The 23,609-nt window shown below is 31.4% G+C and overlaps 1 protein-coding gene across 1 annotated transcript in view; it reads left to right on the top strand.

Moving 5' to 3' along the window:
- Window positions 1–23,609, top strand: part of CSGALNACT2 (chondroitin sulfate N-acetylgalactosaminyltransferase 2) — a 48,130-nt gene that overhangs the window by 6,856 nt on the left and 17,665 nt on the right. Inside the window, exons 2-4 of the mRNA XM_051981997.1 lie at window positions 1,612–1,750; window positions 14,286–14,372; window positions 15,063–16,012. Coding sequence (XP_051837957.1) covers window positions 15,340–16,012 — 673 coding nt within the window. The 5' untranslated portion in view covers window positions 1,612–1,750; window positions 14,286–14,372; window positions 15,063–15,339. The remainder of the gene's footprint in view (window positions 1–1,611; window positions 1,751–14,285; window positions 14,373–15,062; window positions 16,013–23,609) is intronic.

The following is a 23,609-nucleotide window of genomic DNA, read 5'->3' as shown; positions in this document are numbered from 1 at the left end:
AATTTGGATTAATGATAAGAATATGATTAAAATGATTTGATTCAGAGATATCTAGGTATATATCCAGAGTATGTAAAAAATAAAAACCAAAAATGGTTCCACAATATATCCTTTGTCCATAACAGGTTTTTTTGCTCCTGTAGCAGATTACTAGGGGGGAAGTAGATGCATTTCATTGAAAATGACTAACCAAATTGTGGTACAGGGATAGAATGGATGATTGTTGTACTGTGAGAATGAGGGAGATGCAGATTTCCTAGATGAAAAGTAAGAACAAAAAATGATATTCAGTGGCTACAGTGTAAAATATTGTACAGAATAGGGAAACTGAACAGCAGTAGAAATGAAAAGAACCCAAAACAGTATACAGGTATGTGATGACTTTAATAATGTACATGGATCAAAAGAAAAACAAAACAAAACAACTGAAAAAACTCAAACCTCATGGTTATAATGACCAAACTTGGCACTGAAGAAGAGTTTTAAAAGAATGCACATCCTCCAACATCCAGAGAAAAACAAAGGAGACTGAATAAGGAGCAAAACATCATTTTCACCTTTCTTTTGTTTTCTTATGATTTTTCCCATTTGTTCTGATTTTTTCTTTTACAACATGACTAATATGGAAATATGTTTAAAAATGATTATACATGTGTAGTCTACATCAGATTACTTGCTGTCTTGGGGAAGGGAAAGGTAAGGCAAGGAGGGAGAAAAAAATTTGGAACTCAAAAATTTTACAAAAATGAATGTTGAAATCTTACCTGTAATTGGAAAAATAGAATACTATTGAGAAAAAAAAATGCATATCCTCCTGATTAACTGGGGGACTGTTTGTATGGAATATTGTATAATGTGAAACTTGATGAATTTTACTTTTTTATTTTTGTTTTAAAATTTCTATGCTTTTTGGGTGGGGAATGTATAGGGGATATATTTGGAAATGAAAGTGATAGAAATGTAAATATAAAAATAAAAACAAAAATGTTTTTAAAAGTTTAAAAAAATTAAGCTTTTAAAAAATGTTATAATATCCAAGGGCTATAATCCTATTGTTTTTTGTTCTTGAACTTTGTTTAACAAGAGCAAAAAGGGTTTTATACCTTCAGAATTTAATGTAGTACTTTGATCTTCTTTTAAATTCATTAAATGCTAACAAAAACTGAAATGATTACTTTTGTTAAGTACTGATCTGAATTAAAATTTGTATTCCAAAATTATAGTTATTAAATACAACTCAGTTGATAAAAATAAATAGATGTTTATTATATAAAACGTTCACCTTTCTATTGGCTAATTGCAAGTGCTGCTTAATGCATATATGTTAAATATATGTAAAATTCATTTGCATTTATTGTTTCTTTTTAAATAATGTTCATATATGAACTAAACTTTGTAAGGTAAGAATTTTTTTCTGATGTAACTGTCTTTCTTTTTCCCACTGACAAATCTGCTATAGTCTCACAGAAACTCTATTGACTTGTATTTCACAAAACTTATTAGAAAATTTGCTAGATGGAAGGACAGTATGGGATATATTTAAATCAGAAAATAGCCTTAATTTTGCAAAGAGAAGCAATATGTTGTTGTTTTTTTTTTTTTTTCCTGCAGAATATTTGTAACTGTACATGATGGTTTCAACTTGGCTTCTAATGTACATGGTCAGAAGTTGGGATTTCAAACAGCCTGATGATATCTGCTCTGAAAGAATGCAAAATGTTCTTAACATCTTGATCACACAGCTGATGAGGTATGGTTACAGAATGACAGAGAATGAGGAAGCTACTTCGATGTAGTGTACATAAGGCAAATGATGGTATGTGAATATATGACAGTCATTGAATTTGCACTCAAATGTTGAACCTTTGTGGTAATTTGGAAACAATTTGATGAAAGGCTGAGAAATTACAAGAACATATTTCTGGTCAGAAGAAATCAGAATTTGCTGTAATTGCTTCATAAATATTAAAATTGTTGTGCACAAGATTGTAGTGGTTTTGAAGCATTGCAGGAACAGACTTAATGCTTTAAAGTCCTAACATGCTTGTTGTCACAAAGGAAAAGTATATTTATTTATCTGACTTAATTGATTCTCATGTCAAGGTTTCTACAGGCTCATTTTTCCTTCCACTGTGTGTGTGTGTGTGTGTGTGTGTGTGTGTGTGTGTGTGTGTGTGTGTGTTTTGGGGGGGAGGAGGAGATTTAGTTAGGGGACATTACTTCTGTAATATTTCACCTTTATCCTCTAAAATTTTTTTGTGAATGACCTTATACTCTAGATCTATCTAGTCCTTGGTTCTATTTTTGACTACAAAACAGGTGTTTAAATGAAAGTTTCTAGGCTCATTGAATTTCTTTACTATGTCAGCTATTTCATATAGATTACATTGCTCAGAAATTATGAGATTCACAAGCAGTAATATTACTAGAAAGATTATCCCCAAATAAGCAAAACATATTGATCTCAAAGATAGAAGAGGTAGACAATTTAAAGATTATAGATCTCCTAGAACAAAGTCTCTTAAACTGTGGGTGGCAAGCCCATATGGATTCACATAATTGAATGTGGAGCATAAAATTATGATTCATTATCAGTAAATTTTTATTTGGATACCTCTTTTATACACATATGTACCTAGGACTGAATAGAAATTTTTTGGGCAAAAAGTAGTCGCAAGTTGAAAAAGTTAAAAAAAGTCCTGCCCTTGGAGAATATGACAAAAAAAAAAAAAAAAAAAAAAAAAAAAAAACTGATCCCCATAATGCAAAAAATAACACAATAAAACTGCTGAGAATTTCTGAATGCAAAACAGTGTCAATCAAAAGAATCTGATACCCTTTAGAAACAATGCTTCAAACTCTAAGATACAAAGTAGTTAAATATAGCAGTTTCAATAATACCATATTCTATACCACAAAGCAAAAGAAAATACAAATGACAAAAGTATTTTGCAACTACAAGAGGAAATGGAGTAATATGTTCCAATGAACAAAAGAACTTAAGATGCAGCCCAAGCTACAAACTTCAGCCTAGCTGTTAATGAAAAAATATGGAAATTAAAGTAAAAAAATTTAAAGCATTTAGTAAAATTAGACACAAACAAATTATTTACTTTTCATAACATCCCAGATAAAAGAAATAGAATAAATTTCTCTCTGTGGGACAAGAGAGGTATTTTATATCAGTGATTAGAGAGATCATTCATCCTACCTACAGGAAGGGAAGCAGAGCTTGTGGGGAAAATTAACTCCCAGAAAAGTGGGAAGGTAGGTTCTTGAGGTAAATGGGGGGAAAATAAACAAGGGGTGAGAAATGGTAAATAATGAATTGCATGATTAGGGATGGAGGAAAATTCCTTCTACAGTAAATAATATTACTAAGAATGAGGTGCAACAGAAAAGGGAGGTAAGGGAATAAGCTCAAGGCAATAGCAGAAACTTTAGAAAAGGGAACCTAAAATAAGCTATCTCAAAAGTTTTAATTTTATGAGAAATAGAATAAGAAAGGAGCAAATGAACTTAAGAACCATGAACAAAAAATAAAATAAAAATAAAGATAAATAATGAAGTGAATGAAGGAAAGAAATTATTTTTTTTCTTGGAAAAAGAAACAGAAAATGAAATTTTAAAACTAACAAAATGAATTGAAGGAAAGGACAGATGGGGGAATTCTACCTGACTACTTAATTGAGACAAAAAAGGAGAAAGAATTAATTAGATAAAAGTAGGAAAGAAAAAGAAGCTAAGCAATAAAACTTCGAAACCCCTGGGACAGTTAATTTTGTATTCTTTAATTGAGGTACAGAAGATACTTGTAATAACACAATTGCAATATGAAATGTCAGTGTCATTCTCACAGATAAAAGAAATAGAGAATTGAACAAATCCTAGAGAACAAGATTTTTTGTAAGTGAAACAACTAAAGTATATAATTATTTCTCAGCATAACATTGAATGTTTACTCCCCTCCCTCCCTGCCCAAATCACTTGTTAAGGTACAGAGAAATTGCAAACAAAATAAACTTGAAAAAGGAAGTATTAAGCATAAAAAGAATAGATAAATTGCAAACTTAAAACCTTATAGAAATAATAGAATAAAAATAGCTCTTTGGAAATACTTCTCAAGTGATTAAACCTTTAAGCAATATTTTTAGAGAGAAGATAAGAAATCAAATGAATGAAATAACAAATGTACAAGGTGAAGTCATAACAAAACTAAAAGAAATAAAAATAATGATCAGATGCTAATATGCAGTTATATGTTAATAAATTAGAAAGGAAATGGAAGAGTATCTTCAAAAATATGAAAAATATGAGACTAATAGAAGGCCAAATAGCAATCTTAATTCAATCTCAGAAATAGAACTAGCTATAAAGGAATCAACAAAAAACAATCTTCTGGTCTTGATAGATTTACATTCTATCAAACTTTAAAAAATTATTAGTGCCCATGCTGCAGAAATTATCCTCATAAGTTGAAAAAGAAAGCCTTGTGCCACAATGATTTTATGAGATAAATAGACTCATAATACTAAAACAAGGAAAGAATAAAGCACAGGAGAACTGCTGATCAGTATCAGTAATTAATATCTAAATGTTTTAAATAAAATCCCATCAAATAGACTGTAGTGATTTGTCCAAGTTGGGTTAATATCAAGGATACAAAGATGATTCAATTTTAGAAAAATAATGAATATAATAATATTAAAAACAAAATACCCAACACTCCCATTATTATCTTAATGGATACCTTTGACAAAATGTGGCACTCATTTCTGTTAAAACCTTATATCTTAAAAATATTTATCTAAAACTAAAAGCAAGCATCATGGATTTTAGGTGTATATATACTGGAATATTTTTTAGTAAATACAGTAGTGAAGTAAGTATGATCATTCTCTCTACTGTTATTTGAATATTGTTCTAGCATTCTAACAATAGCAATAGGACAAGAAAAAGAAATTGAAGGAATGATAAGATGATTTTCTAATGATAAGATGATTAAGTTAAAAAAATCCTAGGGAATCTTTCTAATGTTAAGATAGCTTACTCCAAAGTCCTAGGAAATCACCAATAATATTGAGATTGTAGCTTCCATAAAGGCGCTACCAGAAAAATCAAAAAAGAAAATCCTCACAGATCAATAATAAGCAGTGCACAAAACTCCAACATTTAGCACAGTGCCTAGCACATATTAGGTGCTTAATAAAAGTTGACTGATTAATATAAACCTAAAAAAAATTATGAGACAATATTAAAAAGGGACATCTCATTTCCCTTCTTCCTTACCTATGAAGGAAAAAAGACCCAACACTATCAAATGCATAAAATAAGTGGGGTTCTGTGTAGTAGAATATACAAAATATTTTTAGCTTTTTATTTTCAAAATACATGCATAGTTTTCAACATTCGCCCTTGCAAAACTTTGTGTTCCAAACTTTTTTCTCCCTCCCTTCTCCCTACCTCCTCCTTTAGACAGCAAGTAATCCAATAAATGTTAAACATGTACAATTATTTTATTCATATTTCCATAATCATTATGCTGCACAAGAAAAATCAGATCAAAAAGGAAAAAAATGAGAAAGAAAACAAAAAGCAAGCCAACAACAACAACAAAAAAAGATGAAAATATTTTGTTGTGATCCACATTCAGGCCCCACAGTCCTCTCTCTGTGTGCAGATGGCTCTCTCCATTATAAGACCATTGGAACTGGCCTGAATCACATAATTGTTGAAAAGAGCCATGTCCATCAGAATTCATCATCTCATAATCTTGTTATAGCCTTATACAATGTTCCTTTGAGTCTACTCACTTCACTTAGCATCAGTTCATGTAAATTTCTCTAGGCCTTTCTGAAATTATCCTGCTGATGACTTATTCAGTAGCTCCTCAAATGATAAGCATCCATTCAGTTTCCAGTTCCTTGCCATTACAAAAAAGGACTGCTATAAACATTTTTGCACATGTGAGTTCTTTTTCCTTTTTTATGATCTCTTTAGGATATAGGCCCAGTAGAGATACTGCTGGATCAAAGGGTATGCATATTTTGATAGCCTTTTGGACATTGTTCCACATTGCTTTCCAGAATGTTTGGACCAGTTCACAACTCCACCAATTATGTACCAGTGTCTCAGTTTTCTTACATCCCCTCCAACATTCATCACTATCTTCTGTCATCTTAGCCAATCTGAGAGGTGTATAAGTAGTACCTCAAAGTTGTCTTAATTTGCATTTTTCTGAACAGTTTGATTTAGAGTATTTTTTCATATGACTAGAAATGGTTTTAATTTCTTCATCTAAAAATTGTCTAGTCACATCCTTTGACCATTTATCAATTGCAGAATGGCTTGAGTATACAAAATATTTACATAGATTCAGTTAAAAATTAATAAAATACTGTTTATTGAATACAAAAATATGAAAAAAATCATACAACTAAGTCAACATAAACTTTGCTGTTTGTTGGAGTTGGTCTGAAGTCAGATAATTCAATTTAATAAATATTTGCTAAGCAACTACTGCATGGCAGACTTAAAAAATTAAGAATAATTTAAAATAGCTAGAGGACTGGTCAGTGCTCATACCAATATAATAAAAATTATGAAAGTGCTAAATTTATAGATTTTAATGCTATTCCAAATTAATTTTTTTCAAAATGATACTTTATAAAACTTGAAAAAATGAGGACAGATTTTGTTTGGAGAAATAAGATATCTAGAATATAAAATGAACTAATAAAAAAGGTAGGGACTAACAAACCTCAGATTTATTATAAGGGAGTAATCATCAAAATCATTTGGTATTGTTTTAAAAAAAATAGGTAGATCTATAGAACACACTAGACAAAGAGAGCCAAAAAAAAAAAAAAGAAAAAGAAAAATTCAAACAAAACTCCTGGGGAAACTGAAAAGTTGTCTGACAGAAATTAGAATTAGACTACTACTTTTCAGCATATTCCACAGAATACTGTATGACTTTATCATGAAAGAACACATTTTAAAATAATTAGAGGAGCATATCATATACCTCTCACATTATGCATAAGAGATGTTTTCTTAACCCAACAAGGGGTAGAAGACATTATAGAAGATAATATAGTTATCTTCAATTATAGAACATGAAAGTGAAAAGCTTCTGAACAAATAAAATTAATGCAAGTTGGTTGGGGAGTATTTGAATTGGGGGAGAATTTTTGTATAAAATTTCTTTGATAAGGATTTGGTATCTAAGTCATAGATTCACTTAACAAATTCATCACCCTTATATTTAAATGATTTGAAACATTTCATCTTCTTTTAAAAAATTTGCGGTTTAATTAATTGGAATTATATAAGCAAAGTAATTAAAGTATTCATACCCTTTGACCTAGAAATTCTATTACTACACATATATCCTAAAGAGACCATTATACTCATATTTTTAGCAGCACCATTTTTTAAAATTTTTTAATAACTTTTTATTGATAGAACGCATGCCAGGGTAATTTTTTACAGCATTATCCCTTGCATTCACTTCTGTTCCGATTTTTCCCCTTCCTCCCTCCACCCCTTCCCCCAGATGGCAAGAGTCCTTTACATGTTGAATGGGTTGCAGTATATCCTAGATATAATATATGTGTGCAGAACCGAACAGTTTTCTTGTTGCACAGGGAGAATTGAATTCAGAAGGTATAAATAACCTGGGAAGAAAAACAAAAATGCAAGCAGTTTATATTCATTTCCCAGTGTTCTTTCTCTGGGTGTAGAGCAGCACTATTTGTGATGGCAAAGATTTGAAATCTATTTTGTTTCCAGTCAATTGGAAAATCAGTAAATAAATTATGGTACATGAATGAAATGAAATATTAATTATGTTGTAAGAAATGATGAGATGAATTTAGAGAAGCAAGGACATGTATGAATTGCTGCAGAGTGAAGTTAGTAGAGCCAAAAAAAAAAAAAATCTTCATAGTGACAAGGGAAAGAGTAACCACAAAACAATTTAAAGTTATAATTGCAAAATTATAAAAGCCAAACATGGCTCAAAGAGATAGGAGAAAATATCTTTATCTCATCCCTTAGAAGAAGTGGGAGGACACACAGATATTCTAGATTGCACATATTTTCAAATTTTTTCCTTTTATTGATCTGTTATACTGATGTTTTTTCCTCTTTTCTTTCTTTCTCTTTGTCTATTAAAAATATAACTTGTTACCAAGAATGACTCTCTGAAAGAAAGAGAAGAGAAATACTGTGGAAAATTGAGGTGATATAAAAAAAAGCAAAAAACATTAATATAGAAGCTATTTTCTTTTGGAAAATTGTGGTGATATAAAAAAGATATTAATAAAAAGTCATTTTTTAAAAAAAGGGCATAGGTTTAATGTATTATGCTGATTTTTCTGCATCTTTGAGTAGAATTGGAGCTCTTATAACTATATATGTCTTTTCTTCCTTTTTTTAAAATTTGATGTTGGTTTTGACTTATAACTACTGTACACAGAAAACTAATCCTGATTTGACTCATATTTGTAAACAGTCATTTCTTATACTCAAAGTGTATTTTTATTTTCAAAATTTTGTGTAGTACTTGACACATGCAGCATTCTCTTTGAAGCAAGTATTCATGATATATAGGTATAAATATTTTGAGTACTACATGATTAGCCTTTGAACCTTTAATTTTTTAATCCCTAAGCTTTTTTTATATGTGCTTTTTTCTCCTTCATCAACATTTTTTTTGTATGTCATTTTTCCACATTAAATTTTTAGTTCTTTGAAGACAACTCTCTTATTTGTATCTTTAGTGCTTTGAATAGTACCTGCCACATAGCTCTGCTGAGTACACATTTATTGAATTAAATTGAATTATCTACCTTCAGACTGGTACTGCCAAACAGCAAAGCTTATGTTAATTTTAGTTATAGGCTTTTTTCACATATTTATAGAATTTATCAGCATCATTCTTTGCAAAAAAATGTTAATACATAGGTACTCGCCACTTGGAATGTCTCATATCTTGATTGTACTCTTCATGGTTCATTTCAAATATTATGTCCTTTATGAAACATACTATCACCGACTTTTCCTTTTCAATCACAGTGATCTTTCTTCCCCCCTCCCCTTTCCCACCAGTAGCATGTATTGTGTGTTCCTTTTGGGGGGGTAGTTGTTGCCTTAATTTTAATATTTTCACATGTATTTTCTTGTGCCTTTTTCACAAAGGATTTAATGTTTACTGATGATGGAGGTAGTGCTTTTCTAGTCTGTGTTACCAGCATCCTGACTTGATAATTAGTTATGTCATTTTCAAGCTGTTCCCCTTCATGCATTGAAATGGTAGAGTCAACAATTTGAAGGTTTCAGCTGCAAAGAAGTAGAGGAAGGTTTCAGGAAGCACAAGGATCTTAAAATTGATAAAACAGAATTCTTTAGACTAATAATGATACTGTAGAATCACCTTCTAATCTGGAATATCAGGTTGTACTCATGTTCATCTCCATTATTGTTGTTTGAAATTTAGCTGTTTGAAAGGTGCCACTGTATGGTGAGAGCAGATAGTTTATACTGGATTGACAACTATCAGTAGCAGCATTTACTAGGTCAAAATGTCAAAAGTAAAAATTAAATTAGAGATTTTCTTAATATTGTTGGAAAATAAGATGAAATTTTTGTAAGTCACATACAAATGCTAATGCATTCAGATTTAAGCCTCTTTTAATCAATACTGGTTACCCTGTCTAAAATATAGCTAACAATTTTTGAAGTACATCTGGAAGTAGTTTATGAAAAAATGGAAGGAGAATTTCTTATACTACTAACCTTTAGTAAAACAAAACCATAGAACATTTTTTTCTTAAATTTTAAAATGTTACTTTTCTGTTTTAATTAAATACATGTTGAAATATTGTTTGAATGAACACAATGAACCTGGTAGTCAAATTTCTCCCATTTTCATAATTACTTCTTAAAATAGCTACAGTTTATATGAATTATCATTTCATGATTATTACCACATTTTTATGTGACATTAAAGATTTTCCAGCTACTACTTTCTCATTTTTCTGCTTTATAGTCTCTTTTCATTTTTTGTTTTTTCTCCCCTAAGGATTTTAATCTATATCAAGGCAAAATTTTAATGTTAAAAAAAGAGAAAAAAAAATCCATTTTTTTTTTGTTGAGCAACATATAGTAGACAGAGGAATATACATTTACAAAAAAAAAGTTAAATTGAATTATTTTCATTTCTATAATTATGCCTATTATCTTGAATTAAACATCACTTTTACTAGCATACTTTATTAGAATACAACCTTTAAAAATCTGTAATTTTAGTTTAAAAAATAGTTCTTTGGGAGTAAAAGTGCTTATAGTAAGGTTAGGACAAAAAACTTTTTAATTTTCACCTTTCTCTATACTTTTTGAGGCCTCCAATTTTTTTTATTATAGTATTTTATTTTTCCAAATACATGTGAAGATAGTTTTTTCACGTTCACCTCTGCACACTTTGTGTTACAATGTTTTTTCTCTCTTTCCTCCTTTCCCTTCCAAGACAGCAAGCAATCTGATATGTTAAACATGTACAATTCTTCTAACATATTTCCATATTCATCATGTTGTGCAGGAAAAATTAGATCAAAAGTGAAAAAAAAAACACAAGAAAGAAAGAAAAAAGCAAGTAAACAGCAACAACAAAGGTGAAAATAGTATGCTTTGATCCACAGTCAAACTCCATAGTTCTCTCTTTGGATGTGGAGGCATTTTATATCACAAATCTATTGGAATTGCCTTAAATCAGAGCCAAATCCATCACATTTGATCATCACACAATCTTGTTTTAACTGTGTACAATATTCTTTTGGTTTTGTTCACTTTGCATCTGTTCATGTCTTTCTAGTCTTTTCTGAAATTAGCTTGTTTATCATCTTATAGAACTATTGTATCCCATTATATTTATATACCATAATTTATTAAGCCATTCTCTAACTGATAGGTATCCACTCAATTTTTAGTTCCTTGCTACTACAAAAAGAAATGCTATAATCTTTTTTGGACATGTGGGTTCTTTTTCCTTTTTTATGATCTCTTTGTGATACAGACCCAGTAGAGACACTGCTGAATCAAAGAGTAAGTACACTTTCATAGCCCTTTGGGCATAATTTCAAACTGATCTTCAGAATGGTTGGATCAGTACACAACTCTACTGGCAATGCATTAGTGTCCCATATTCTCCAGATCCACTCCAACATTTATCATTATCCTTTCTTGCCATCTTAGCCAATCTAAGAGGTGTGAAATGGGACCTCAGAGTTGTCTTAATTTGCATTTCTCTAATCAATAATGGTTTAGATAATTTTCTCATATGACTAGAAATGGCTTTTATTTCTTCATCTGAAAATTATTTATATCCTTTAACCATTTATCATTTAGGGAATGTACGCTTGTATTATAAATTTGAGTCAATTCTTTATATGTTTTATAAATGAGGCCTCCTATTTTTAAAGGATAATTTTATTTCCTATCCATTTAAGCATTTTAATAAATATTTTTAATTTCATTTTTTTATTTTTATATTTTTGTGCTCTTGTTTTTGTTTCTATTTTTATTAATTCATGTAAAATATGCTAAAGAGCTTGAATGTTTTTTGAGTAATTTACTCAGAATTTTATGTATTTAAAAATTGTGATTATAATGGAAAAGCATTACAGTTTTTAAAGGAATTTAAGTCTGTTTTGGTATTCTTGGGTAAAGAAATGGAATGCAAGATCTTCCAGAATATTTTAAAACTTTGCATTTTGAGTTCTTGTTGATATTACTAATTTAGAAAGAATCATGTGCATTTAATTGCCTTTGACACTGAATATCCAGCTAAAATTGATTTATATTTCTTTTAAAAAATAACAACAAATGCTGACCTTTTTTTGAGGAAAGTTTCAAAAAGGGAAAAAAAAAACCCTTTGTTCAAGAATTTTAATACTTTTTTTGCGTGTGTGGTTAAAAGGTTGTTTAGTATTATTCCAGAACCACATCTTTGAGACTACATTAAATAGAAGCATAAAAAATGAATTTGTAGGTCAGTAAAGAAAACTCTCATTGAAGTATTATATTTCTAGAAGTAGCTGATAATTTTAGTTGTCAAAACAAACAGTTTTTGGGGACACATTCAAACTGTTCCTTCCCCTCAGGGAGTGGATAAATTAAATGCTTGACTCTGCTTACATCTGCTTTATAGAAACTACCTGACTATATGACTGAAATGCATAGTCTCTGAGGTGTCAAAATATGGAAGTCTGGTTGTAAATTAAGTTTTAATGAAGAAAATTTAATGGAGAAATATTTGAGTAGAACTTATGAAACAGCATGATAGGAATTTTACATTTTACACCCTTCTTATACAATCAGAGTTGGAAAGTGCATCACAAGCCATCTCTTTCAGTCAATAAACAAATATGATCTCCTGTATAACATACCTGAAAAGTGACCATTCACCCTTTCCTTGAAGCCCTTTTATGTACAGAAAGTTACTACTTCCCAAGGTAGTCATTTCTGTTTCTATATAGCTCCAGTTGTTTTTTCATTTATCTAGATGATGTCATCTGCTACTTTGTGATTTCTACTTGTTTCTTCTTGTAGTGTCCTCTGGAACCATATAAGACAAGTCTCAGATACTTGAAGGGTTTTGTCAGGTTCCTCCTAAATTTTCTCTTTTCCAGGCCAAACATCTTTATCTCCATCACCATCATCTGATCTTCTTATGGCATGTTTTTGAGGTTTCACCATTCTGTTTATCTTTGGAGGCTTTTCTGCTGACCAGTGTTTTTTTTAAATATGTGTCTTTAAATTTTGTGTTTATATAACATCATTTCTTGAAGGTGAAAAATGTATTGGCTTAAATTTTTTCAGTCATAGGTTGAAATACTGGTAAAGAAGATACCACTGACAGAAATGGGGAAAGCACAAAGAACAGCTTTTGGGATAAAGAAGTTAAATTTGGAGCTTTTGAGGTCACCTGTACATGTACAAAACTTACTTCTATAACAGTACTAACAAATAGCTATTAATGATAGGATCTTGGTGATGAACTACTTTCACCTGGCAAGATTAATTCTTGAAAAAAAAAAGATTTAGTTTTTCAACTGGACCTATGAATAGAATGCCAGGCCTTTAATCAGGAAGACCTGAGTTGATATATGGCCTTGGACACTTACTGTGTGATTCTGGGTAAGTCACTTACCCTAGTTTGCCTTGGTTTCCTTATCTATAGAAGGAAATGGCAAACCACTTAAGTATCTTTGCCAGGAAAAGCTCAAATAAAATCATAAAGGGTCAGACATGACTGAAAACAACTAAACAAGAACAAGAACCATTACTTGTCATTGGCATAGTGAAACAACCGAGTTGAACCTCTTGAACAGAGTTGATGAAATTTTTTAGTCCAAAAATCAAATTATATATAAGGAAAAAAATGGGCCTGAGGCTGAGACCAAAAAGATTCCCAGATGTAAATTAGAATTAACTTTATCTGGTTGCTTCATTGGCATAACAAATGCGTAAGTCTGGTGAGATCTTTTCTATTTGCTCCTTAAAAAAAATCTCAAGTTTGGATTTCTTTTTAATTTCATCTTAATTTGTCAATCATTTAAATGACATTATAGCCGATATGGACCTGAATGTTAAGAATTTCACTAGAAATTCTTTTAATTAGGTAAAAATTGTAAAAAATAAGAACAGTAGAAGACTCAGTTACAAGTTGGGGTAGCAGTTTCCTACCCTGTTACTCTGTTTCCTCCCTTTCTTCCCCCCCCCCCCCCCGCCAACTCTCTTCAGTAAAGTAGTACCATCTAGATAGTACTTCTTTGGAAGAGTTCATTTACCCTTTCCTAAATTCATCTTTCTTTATCCTTAGAAAAAGAGGGGACAATTTTTAATTTAGAAAATGGCACCAATAAAAGAATTAGGTATGATTTCCTTTTAGAAACGGGGAAACCTTTATTTGAAAGAGATTTTGCATGAAGTTAATGGGAATTAATAGAAAAGCTTTTATGTACTAAATAGTAGATTGAAAATTTTCTTTTTTGCTCTTTGACAGTTTTGGTCTAAACCATTCCACACTAGAAGAAAAATTGTTACCGTGTAACACAGTGGAAAGAATTATGTGATTTTATAACCAAATAATAATTATGTTGAGGTCTTTGGATGTTAAAATTTCTTTAATGTGATTTCCAGATGTCTGTATCCTTTGTAGTTCTAATGTACAATTTACTTTTCCCTCATTTAATCTTAAGGTTTTTTTTTTTTTTTTTCAGTTTGATGATTTGCACTTTAGAAGTTGATGGAGCTAAAATATAAAATAGATGATTTGGGTTTGCTGAAGGATGATAACACACTATCCAGTAAGAAACTATGATAAATAATTAGATTATATCTTTAGTGAGATAATAAGAAAAATAGCTTTTAAAAGTTTAACTCTAAAACTGTAATTTTTGGGGAATCATATATACTAGGTTATTGAGTATTCTAACTTATGTGAGAATTACATGAACTATACATAGATTACTGATTTTCAAAGACTATGAATATAGTAAAATTCACTTGGCAGTAAAAGTATACTGATATAATTTAATATTTAACTAATTAAGAATATATCTTGGGATCTTCTAGGATAGATAGAATTAGAATACAATAAATATACATAAAGATCCCTATGAGGTACATATTGACTTACAAAACCACATTATATATGTTTTGTTATATTTTTATTTATTTTGTTAAATATTTTCCAATTATATTTTAATTTTGTTTTGTCTATACTCAGGACTGTTGCAGGCCAAGTATTTGATCCTCTCATCTATTATCTTAGAGTTACTATGAATACCAGCTATGATCATGATGTGGAGACATGGAAATATTGATTATTAAAATTTGTTAAAAAGTCAAATGATAGTTTATGATTTTTATAAAGTACATTTGATTTCATAATCTCTCCTCTACTTAATATTTGCTCCTCCTGCTGATTGTTATATTTAATGGTTTCAAAATACTGTATTTTGAAACTAAATGTTTTATTCTAATTTTTGTTACAGGCAAATCATCACCCATATAATGGATTTTATCTGACTTGCTAGATCATATTGCATTATCTCTCTTGGACTTTGTGGTAACAGTAAAGGAAATGTTTGTTTAATCTTACTGTGTCTGCAAACAATCATTATTAATGCATAAAGATAATTTTTTTGAGTGAAGTGGAACTAATGTTTGTGTTCTTTACAAGAATCCTGTTTTTATTCTTTTGAAAGATTTTCGTGATGATGTTTCTCTAAAGCATGAACAAGAAAAGAACTTGTAGCATTGAGAAACTACATGTTGATAAGAATGCCCAGAAGAGGTTTAATGCTTCAAGCCAGGACCCGTTGGCTCCTGTTGGGTCTTGCCCTGCTGGGTATTTTGATATTATTTATGTATCTTCTTGAGTGTGCTCCCCAGACTGATGGCAATGCCTCTCTTCCTGGTATCATTGGAGAGAATTATGGTAAAGAATATTACCAAGCTCTTCTACAAGAACAAGAAGAACATTACCAAACTAGAGCATCTAGCTTGAAACGTCAAATTGCCCAACTGAAGCAAGAATTACAGGAGATGAGTGAGAAAATGAGATCATTGCAAGAAAAAAAGAACACTAGGACAAATGGTATGGGTTACCAAGGCACCAAAGAACAAATACCTAGTGATCTTTTGGAGTTTCTTCATTCTCAAATTGACAAAGCTGAGGTAGGCATAGGAGCCAAACTACCTAGTGAATATGGTGTCATCCCCTTTGAAAGTTTTACTTCAATGAAAGTCTTCCAGTTGGAGATGGGTCTCACTCGACACCCGGAGGAAAAGCCTGTTAGAAAAGACAAAAGAGATGAGTTGGTGGAAGTTATTGAGGCTGGCCTGGAGGTTATTAACAATCCTGATGAAGAAGATGATCAAGAAGATGAAGATGGACCAGCTGGAGACAAACAACTATTTAATGAAAACGATTTTGTAGAAGGTATTGTAAAAATTTATTTAGTTTGGAATCAGTTTAGTTTATTGTTATCTGTGATATTTAAGAAAGAATGTTGTATCTTGTTAATATAAATCATTAAGCTGTTAATAGTAGTGTGTTCTTTTTATCAACCCTGATAAATTTAGATATTTCAAATCATAAAAGTATATTAAGTAAGTAGTAGAAGCGGATTTTTTTTTCCAGTGGGGGAAAATATATACTATGAATTCAGGAACATTATTGAAAATTGGACATTACTTTGTGGATTCTGGATAAGATAATAAGAGTAAAAAATGCCAGCATCTAAGCTTAGTTTTGAATTATAGCACAATTTTGGGGAAACTTTTAGCCATTATCTGTTTTACAATGTGTAAAATGCAAATGTCTATATGTCTTTACATGAGTTATTTAATCATATAAATTATGTAACTCCCTCCCCCCAAAAAATGGCCAAATAGAGAATAACATTTTAAAGCATTAAGTAATCCTGACACTTCATTTGTTTGTTATAAAATGATTAGTTCTCAACTCAAAGTTTCTTAAAATTTTTAATCTGTTACAATGCAGAAAAATAGTATTTAATATTAGGGGCAACCAGGGTATAGCCAAAAATAGTACTATACTGAAAATCAGATCTGGATTTGTTCCCCAATCAAGTCACTAATTATTGACTTTAAAGTCACTTAATTTATTTTTGCTTTTACAAAATGAATTGTATAATTTTAAAAGAATTATTTAAGCTCTGACATTTTGGGATTTATAATATTAATTAGGACTCTCAGGACAAGTCTAGAGTGACTAGATGGCACAATGAATAAAGCACTGGCCCTAAAGTAAGAATTTGACTCTGAGTTCAAATTCAGCCTCAGACACTTAATACCTCTTAGTTGTGTGACTCTAGGCAATCCTAATTTCCTCAGCCAAAAAAAAAAAAAAAAAAAAAAAAAATAAATAAATCTGATGACAAGGAATATGTGCCCTCCTTGCCCCCTTCCCCATGGTGTTTAGCCTGGGTGATAGTTATTTTGGGGTTTCTTTTTTATGTAATATTCTCAGTAAACATTTAGTCATAATTCATTTTCATCTGAGAGACAGTGTGGACTGAAATGAAGAATTGGTTTTTATAACCAATTCCATTATTAACTAGATGGGAGATGTTTAGTGATTACATCTCAGGGTCTTAGTTTTCTTCTCCTTAAAATAGGGATTTTAAACTTCTTTTATATCCTGATGGACACAAGGTATATTTTTGGCAGTCTGGTGAAGACTATGGGCCCCTTTACCAAAAAGTTTTCATTGCCTACATTTATAATTGAATGAAATGCTAAATTTCAGTTAGAGATGAGTAAAAGTTCTTTTCCCATGTAGTTCAATCCAATTCAAGGATCCCCCTAAAATCTAGGGCTTATGGGAGTTACTGTAAAGAACCTCCAATATAATTAGGGGGCTGGAATAATACTCCCTTTCCAGATATAAAATTCTGTGACAGAGTAGCATTGCACATTACTCTTGGGTTGTTTCATGTTGTGTGATGTAAGAATCCTCAGATCAGAGCTGAGGAACTGTAAATTTTAATTAATCCCATTTCTATCTTAAACTGTAACCTGGAACAAGATTTCTCAGAATCCTTTAGCTCCCCGTCTGGGATGTTGAGTCAGCAGTTCTGTGAGTTTTAGTGGTATTGGGAGAACTTGATCTCTAAGACTTGTAGATTCAGAGGTCTGTGAAGAAGGAAGTTAAGTATCTTAGAATTTCAGAATTGGAAGCAATTTAAGAGATGCAGCTTCCCTGTTTTACAAATGAAGAATCTGAAGGTTGGTTTCAGTGACGCTCCAGAGGTCACATGGACAGTAAAAAAGTACCCATCAGCTTGGTTTTGGAGTCAGTGAATTGTCCATTTATCCCCTTCAGTAAATGGCCCTGAACTAAACAATGTTCTAGTTAATGTTTTAATTGTCTTTTTTTGGTGTAGTGGAAAGAACACTGATCTTGGGAGCCCTGAATTTGAAATCTGGCTTTTCCACTTACTGAATGACATTGAGTAAGTCATTTAACCTTGATAGCCCTGTATTCCTAATATCAAATGAGGGGAACTGAACTAAATGATTTCAAAGATCTCTTTCTGCTCTAGTGCTTATGACCCTTTTCTTTTGTAATCACCTGTTTACTGGTGTCTTTTATTAAGCTTCTCAGTGAATTCTTTCTCCCTTTCTCAGTTTGATGTTTATAACTACGACTAGTTTGCCTGCTCCTTTTTTGATCCTGAAACCCTTACCTAAAGCAGAAAAGGTTATCAATTCATGCTGTCAGCCCATTCAAATCATTGAATATGATACATAAAATTAAGTCGGATCTGCTCTTTGAGAGAAGAAGGGATAAAATCTTTGTTCTTATCTGAAATAAAGTGATAATCTAGGTTCTGGCTCTGTTAAAATACTTTCCTTCAGTGGAGTAAGGGGTACATGACAAGGGATTAGTGATGAAAGTCCTTGGAGACTCTCCCAGCTTCTAGCTTGAAATCATCAGTCTCTCGATACTCAAATAAGTAGTGTAACTATTAACTAAACAGAATTCTATTTTTTCCGTACAACTTCTTATTCTTCTTCCCCCCCTGCCCTCAATGGTAGTGTTTATATATAAGGTCACTAAGAGCAGGAGCTGTATCTACCTTATTATTATATTATGTGTGTGTGTGGGGGGGTGTATGCACGATGTGTGTGTGTGTGTGTGTGTGTGTGTGTGTGTGTGTGTGTATTCCCTGCTGTCTATCATAGCCCATTGCAGTAGAAATTGTGTGTAAATATTGTGATTAAAGAAAAAAGACAATTTTGTTTTTTAAAAAAAAAATTACAATATTCCCTTAGGAAAAGTTACTAAAGAAATAACTGGCTCAAAAATGTTGATGATTTTACCTGAGTTTACTTGAGTTCAAATGCAGAAGCCATTTCTGATGACTGTTTTGAGAGATTTTTAAAGGCCTACTGTTGAAATTCCATAGATTCCAAGATTTCATCATGAAAAAAGTCTTGAAATTTTTACATGGTTCCTCAGAACAATTTCTGGGAGAAACATTGCTATTAAAAAGGGAGGGGAGCAGTTCTCTAAATTTTATACCAAAGACATGCTATGTATCTTGGCAACAAAGCATCCAACTTCTAAAACTTTTATTACCTAGTGACTGCCTTGATTTTTCTTAGGTATAGATTTCTTCAGGGAGAATGGATATGGCTCTTTGAGTAAATGCTTAATTAACTAGCCTTGCAGATTGTTTCCAGAAAATCTACCAGCCCTCATTATTCTAATCAGTTTCAACAACACTTAGCTATGTTCCATGCATCCTATCTCTGAGTGTAATGAATATCATTATAAAGTAACAGTTCTCAATTTCAGGCATGTTAAATTTTTAATGAAAATTCTCAATGTTTAGTTGTCAAATTTCTAGTCTTCCACCCCACCTCCCACACTTTTATTTCTTTCTGCCAAGGCATCTTTACAATATTCATTATTGACTGTGAGCATTGGTTGATTTGGAAGTTCAAGGCAGTTTTTTTTTTATCTTGGTTTTATGCTTCATGATACTTTTGGTGATGGAAACTTGGTTAAGTGGGGAAGATACTCTTATTTGATAAGTTGTATGTATAAGAGAGAAGAGTAGTTTGGCATATTTGAGGGAATCTGTAATTAGAGTAGGAATAATTAAAAAATCACTTTCTTTGTTCTCTAGAATACCATTATTATATAAAATTAATCAATTGCTAAAAATATCTGTCAATTTGTCAATTCTATAGTCAATTTGACTATAGAAGTAAACCTTGACTTTTCTAATTCAAAATTAAAACATCATTTCTTCCCTTCTCTAGCACACTTATGAAACTGTAAACATAGCTCTATACTATTATAACTTAATACTATATATTTTTGGAAACAACTCTTGAGAAAATGGGAGATTTCACAATATTAAAAAATCCAGATATTGTATAACAAAAATAACAAAAATAATGCATACTTCTGTTTTTTTTTTTTTTTTTTTTTTTTTTTTTTTTTTTTGTAAGGGATTCTCTAGTATTAGAAAGATTTAAAAGGTGAATGTTTGCTTTTGTGGTATGCGATTAATTTCTGTTTCAAGCACTAGTGAGCTTAAATGGTAACTATATTTAATTAGATTATATGGATTAGCTTTTATAATTTTTAAAACAACTGTACTAAAAATTCAGTTGGTGTAACTTCCTTTGAAGACTTAAAAAAAAAAAATTCCCCACAAGAAAGACAAGTAGACTAATCTTGATGTTCATATTTTACAAATCTGAATCAAGAGAGTATAAATTTGAATTTTGTGTATCTTCACATATTTTAGGCCTTATTACTATAGTTTGGTTTAGATTCATCTTTAGTGTTAATTATTGTAATCAATTTCAAGCACTTGTAATTCTTTCTATTAAAGAAACTAACAATTATTAAAAAAAAAACTAAGAAGAAACTATTCTATTAATGAACCTATTTAAGAATTATATTTCATATGAATGCATTATAAATGTTAGTGAGACAATGATTGCTGTGTAGTAAGTGTTTTGAAACAGTTTATAGGGACCTACACACATATATGAAATATATTTTATGTAGTTTAATACAATTATTCCCAAAAATACTTTTTGGTAAAAAAAAAAATTGTTATAGTTTTAAAGAATCTCATATTTTGAATTTGACCATTAATTATATAGTGACACTAAGACATCCTTATTCAGAGGATTAATTCACATTTACCTAACCCTGTCTGTTATCAAAAATGCAATTTTTAGTTTGCTTTTGTTGGTGATTAGAGAGAGGAGAAGTAGTTGTTTTATTTGGGAAGAAAGATTTGCTGTGACACCTAAAGGTCTCTGGTTTCTAGTTTGTTTATTTAGATACTTAAATGGATGTATGCTCTCTCAGTTTGGACAGCTCCCACACTGGAACAGATTGAAACCCATCTCTGATTTATATTACATAATTTTCATCCACATTCTTTCATTTAAAATCTAATCAATGTGGTGTTCTTGAAATTTTTTTTTGATGTTTTATGGCTACCATTGTAACATTTGGACTATCTACCTACCTACCCTCTCATTAATTCATCTCTGTCTCTAGTAATATTCATCTTCAGGACTGGCTTTTTTTACTATTCTTGCACATAGCTTTGTCATGAGCAATTTCCTATAGTCTGTTTTCACCCACTGTCTGTCTTTCTGTTGTTATTTGGGTTACCTATAATTCTGATTCTCCTGAGATTGTTATTCTATTATGTTGTACCAGATAACATTGAAAGATGTTGAAATTAAAAAAGAAAACAAACTTGTATTTCAATGTCAGGGAACAGCTTGGTATACTGAAAGTGTAACTAACTTACTTCCTATTCAAATGTGGATTGTCCATCTGCTGTATAAGTTTAAGATATACATGCTGATGGACTGACTCAATGGGTTCCCCATCCAATTGAATCTCTACTTTTTCCTGTCCTTGCAAATTTGATTTCATATATAAATTGCTAGCATTTTATGAGGGGAAAATGTAGGATTTTGCATATGTATATAGCAAAGATTATCTTATTTAATTTTTTGCCTCATGTCAGCCAGATCTTCCTTTTGGATGTAGTGTCATCTCACTAGTTATGACTTAACACATACAAAATGAAAATTATGTACTCTTCATAAATCTACCCTCTCTTTCATATTAGTTTCCATTGATACCATACGACTATGTTCTCAATTACTCTCGGAAATCAATCTGAACTCTCCCTTTTCTTGCATATTGATTTTCTCCTCTTCCCCTTGCCTTTCCCCAAAGACCAATCAATGAGCAGATCTCATAAATTCTATTTTTACAATAGGTTTAATTTACATTCCCTTCTTTTTACTCACATAGAATTCCCCCTACATTAGACTCACTTCACTTCTTGAATGGATTACTGTATGATTCTTTTTTCTCTTCTTCCTCTTCTTCTCCTCCTCCTTTCTACCCTCCACACAGCTGTTAAAACAAACCTCTTATTGAATGCAGATCAAAATAGGCTATTTTCACCTTTTCCCCCTTTTTGTGATTTTTTCCCCCTTTTTTGATTTTCTTTCACAACATGACTAATAAATGGAGATGCATTTTAAATGACTACATGTATAACATATATCAGTTTGCTTTGCTGACTTGAGAAGGTAAGGGAGGAAAAGAAAAAAAAATTTAAACTCAAACTCATACAAAAATGAGTGTTGAAAACTATCTTTACATATCATTGAAAAAAAATAGTTTTAAGTTAAAAAAAAAGAAATAATAATCCTCGTTAGATACAGATATGACCATTTTCAGGACCTTGATCAAAAAAAAAATGCCTACAGGATAAGATACAAACTCTTTAGACTGGAATTCTAATGGCATTTTCACAGTCCTTAGTCTTCTTGACCTCTCTGCCCTTTGACACTATTGATCAACCCTCTTTCTCTCTAGAATTTTGTGGCACTATTCTGTTTCTTCTCCTACATGTCTGACCACTTCTTCTCTCTCTCCTTTATTGGATCTTGATCTTCATCATGCCTCCTTACCATGAATATTCTCTAGCACTATCTTCTAATCCCTCTTCTTTTTTCCTTCTATACTATTTCACTTGGTGATCTCATTAGCTCCCACCGATTCAAATATCATCTCTCTGCTCATCATTCATAAAACTTCTTATCTAGTCCTAATCCTTTTGCAGATCTCTAGTGTGCCTTCTTAAACTCAAAATGTCCCAAACTGAACTCGTTATTTCCCACATACTATCAAATCCTTCTCTTTTCCCAACTTTCATATTGCAATCGAAAGTACTGCTATTCTGCCAATCATCTAGCTTCTCAACCAAGATGTCTTCCTGGAATCCTTAATCTTTCTCACCTTTTGTATCCAATATGCTGCCAGGTCTACTGATTTGAACTTTGTAACATCAAATATGCCTCCTTCTCTCTTCTGATATTTCCAGCACCCTAATACAGTCTCTCATTACTTTGCCTTTACCATTAGAGTAGCCATCTGGTTTGTCTGCCTGCTTTACTTCAGTCTGTCTTCCACTCACCTGTCCAATTAATTATTCTAAAGGAAAAATCTATGTCACCCTCTTATTTAGTAAACTTCAGTGGCTGCTTGTCCCTTCTAGGATAAAATATAACATTCTCTGGTATTCAAACCTTTCCATATCTTGCCTCCTCCCAGATTTCTTATACCTTACTCACCCTTTCCCCCAAAGAATCGTGTAATCCAATAAAACTAACATCCTTTCTCTTCCTTGAATGAGGCATTCTATCTTCTGACTATGAGCATGTTCATTGACAGACCCCATGCCTGCCTTGAATGCTCTCCCTTCTTTCCATCTCCTGGCTTCAAGTTCCAGATAAAAGTTTATCTACAAGAAGCCTTTCCTGATTCTCCTTCAGGTCTTTTCCTCCTATGAACTAATGCTGAGTGAAACAAGCAGAACCAGGAATACATTGAACACAATAATAACAAGAATGTGTGATGATCAACTATGAAAAGCTTGGTTTTTCTTCGTAGTTCAGTGACCCAAAGCAATCCCAATAGACTTTGGACAGAAAATGTCATCTGC

Source organism: Antechinus flavipes, chromosome 2, assembly GCF_016432865.1.
Source record: "Antechinus flavipes isolate AdamAnt ecotype Samford, QLD, Australia chromosome 2, AdamAnt_v2, whole genome shotgun sequence".
Classification (NCBI taxonomy): Eukaryota; Metazoa; Chordata; class Mammalia; order Dasyuromorphia; family Dasyuridae; genus Antechinus; species Antechinus flavipes.
The sequence above is the reverse complement of the archived record's forward strand: the minus strand, read 5'-3'. Positions and strand labels throughout refer to the sequence as shown.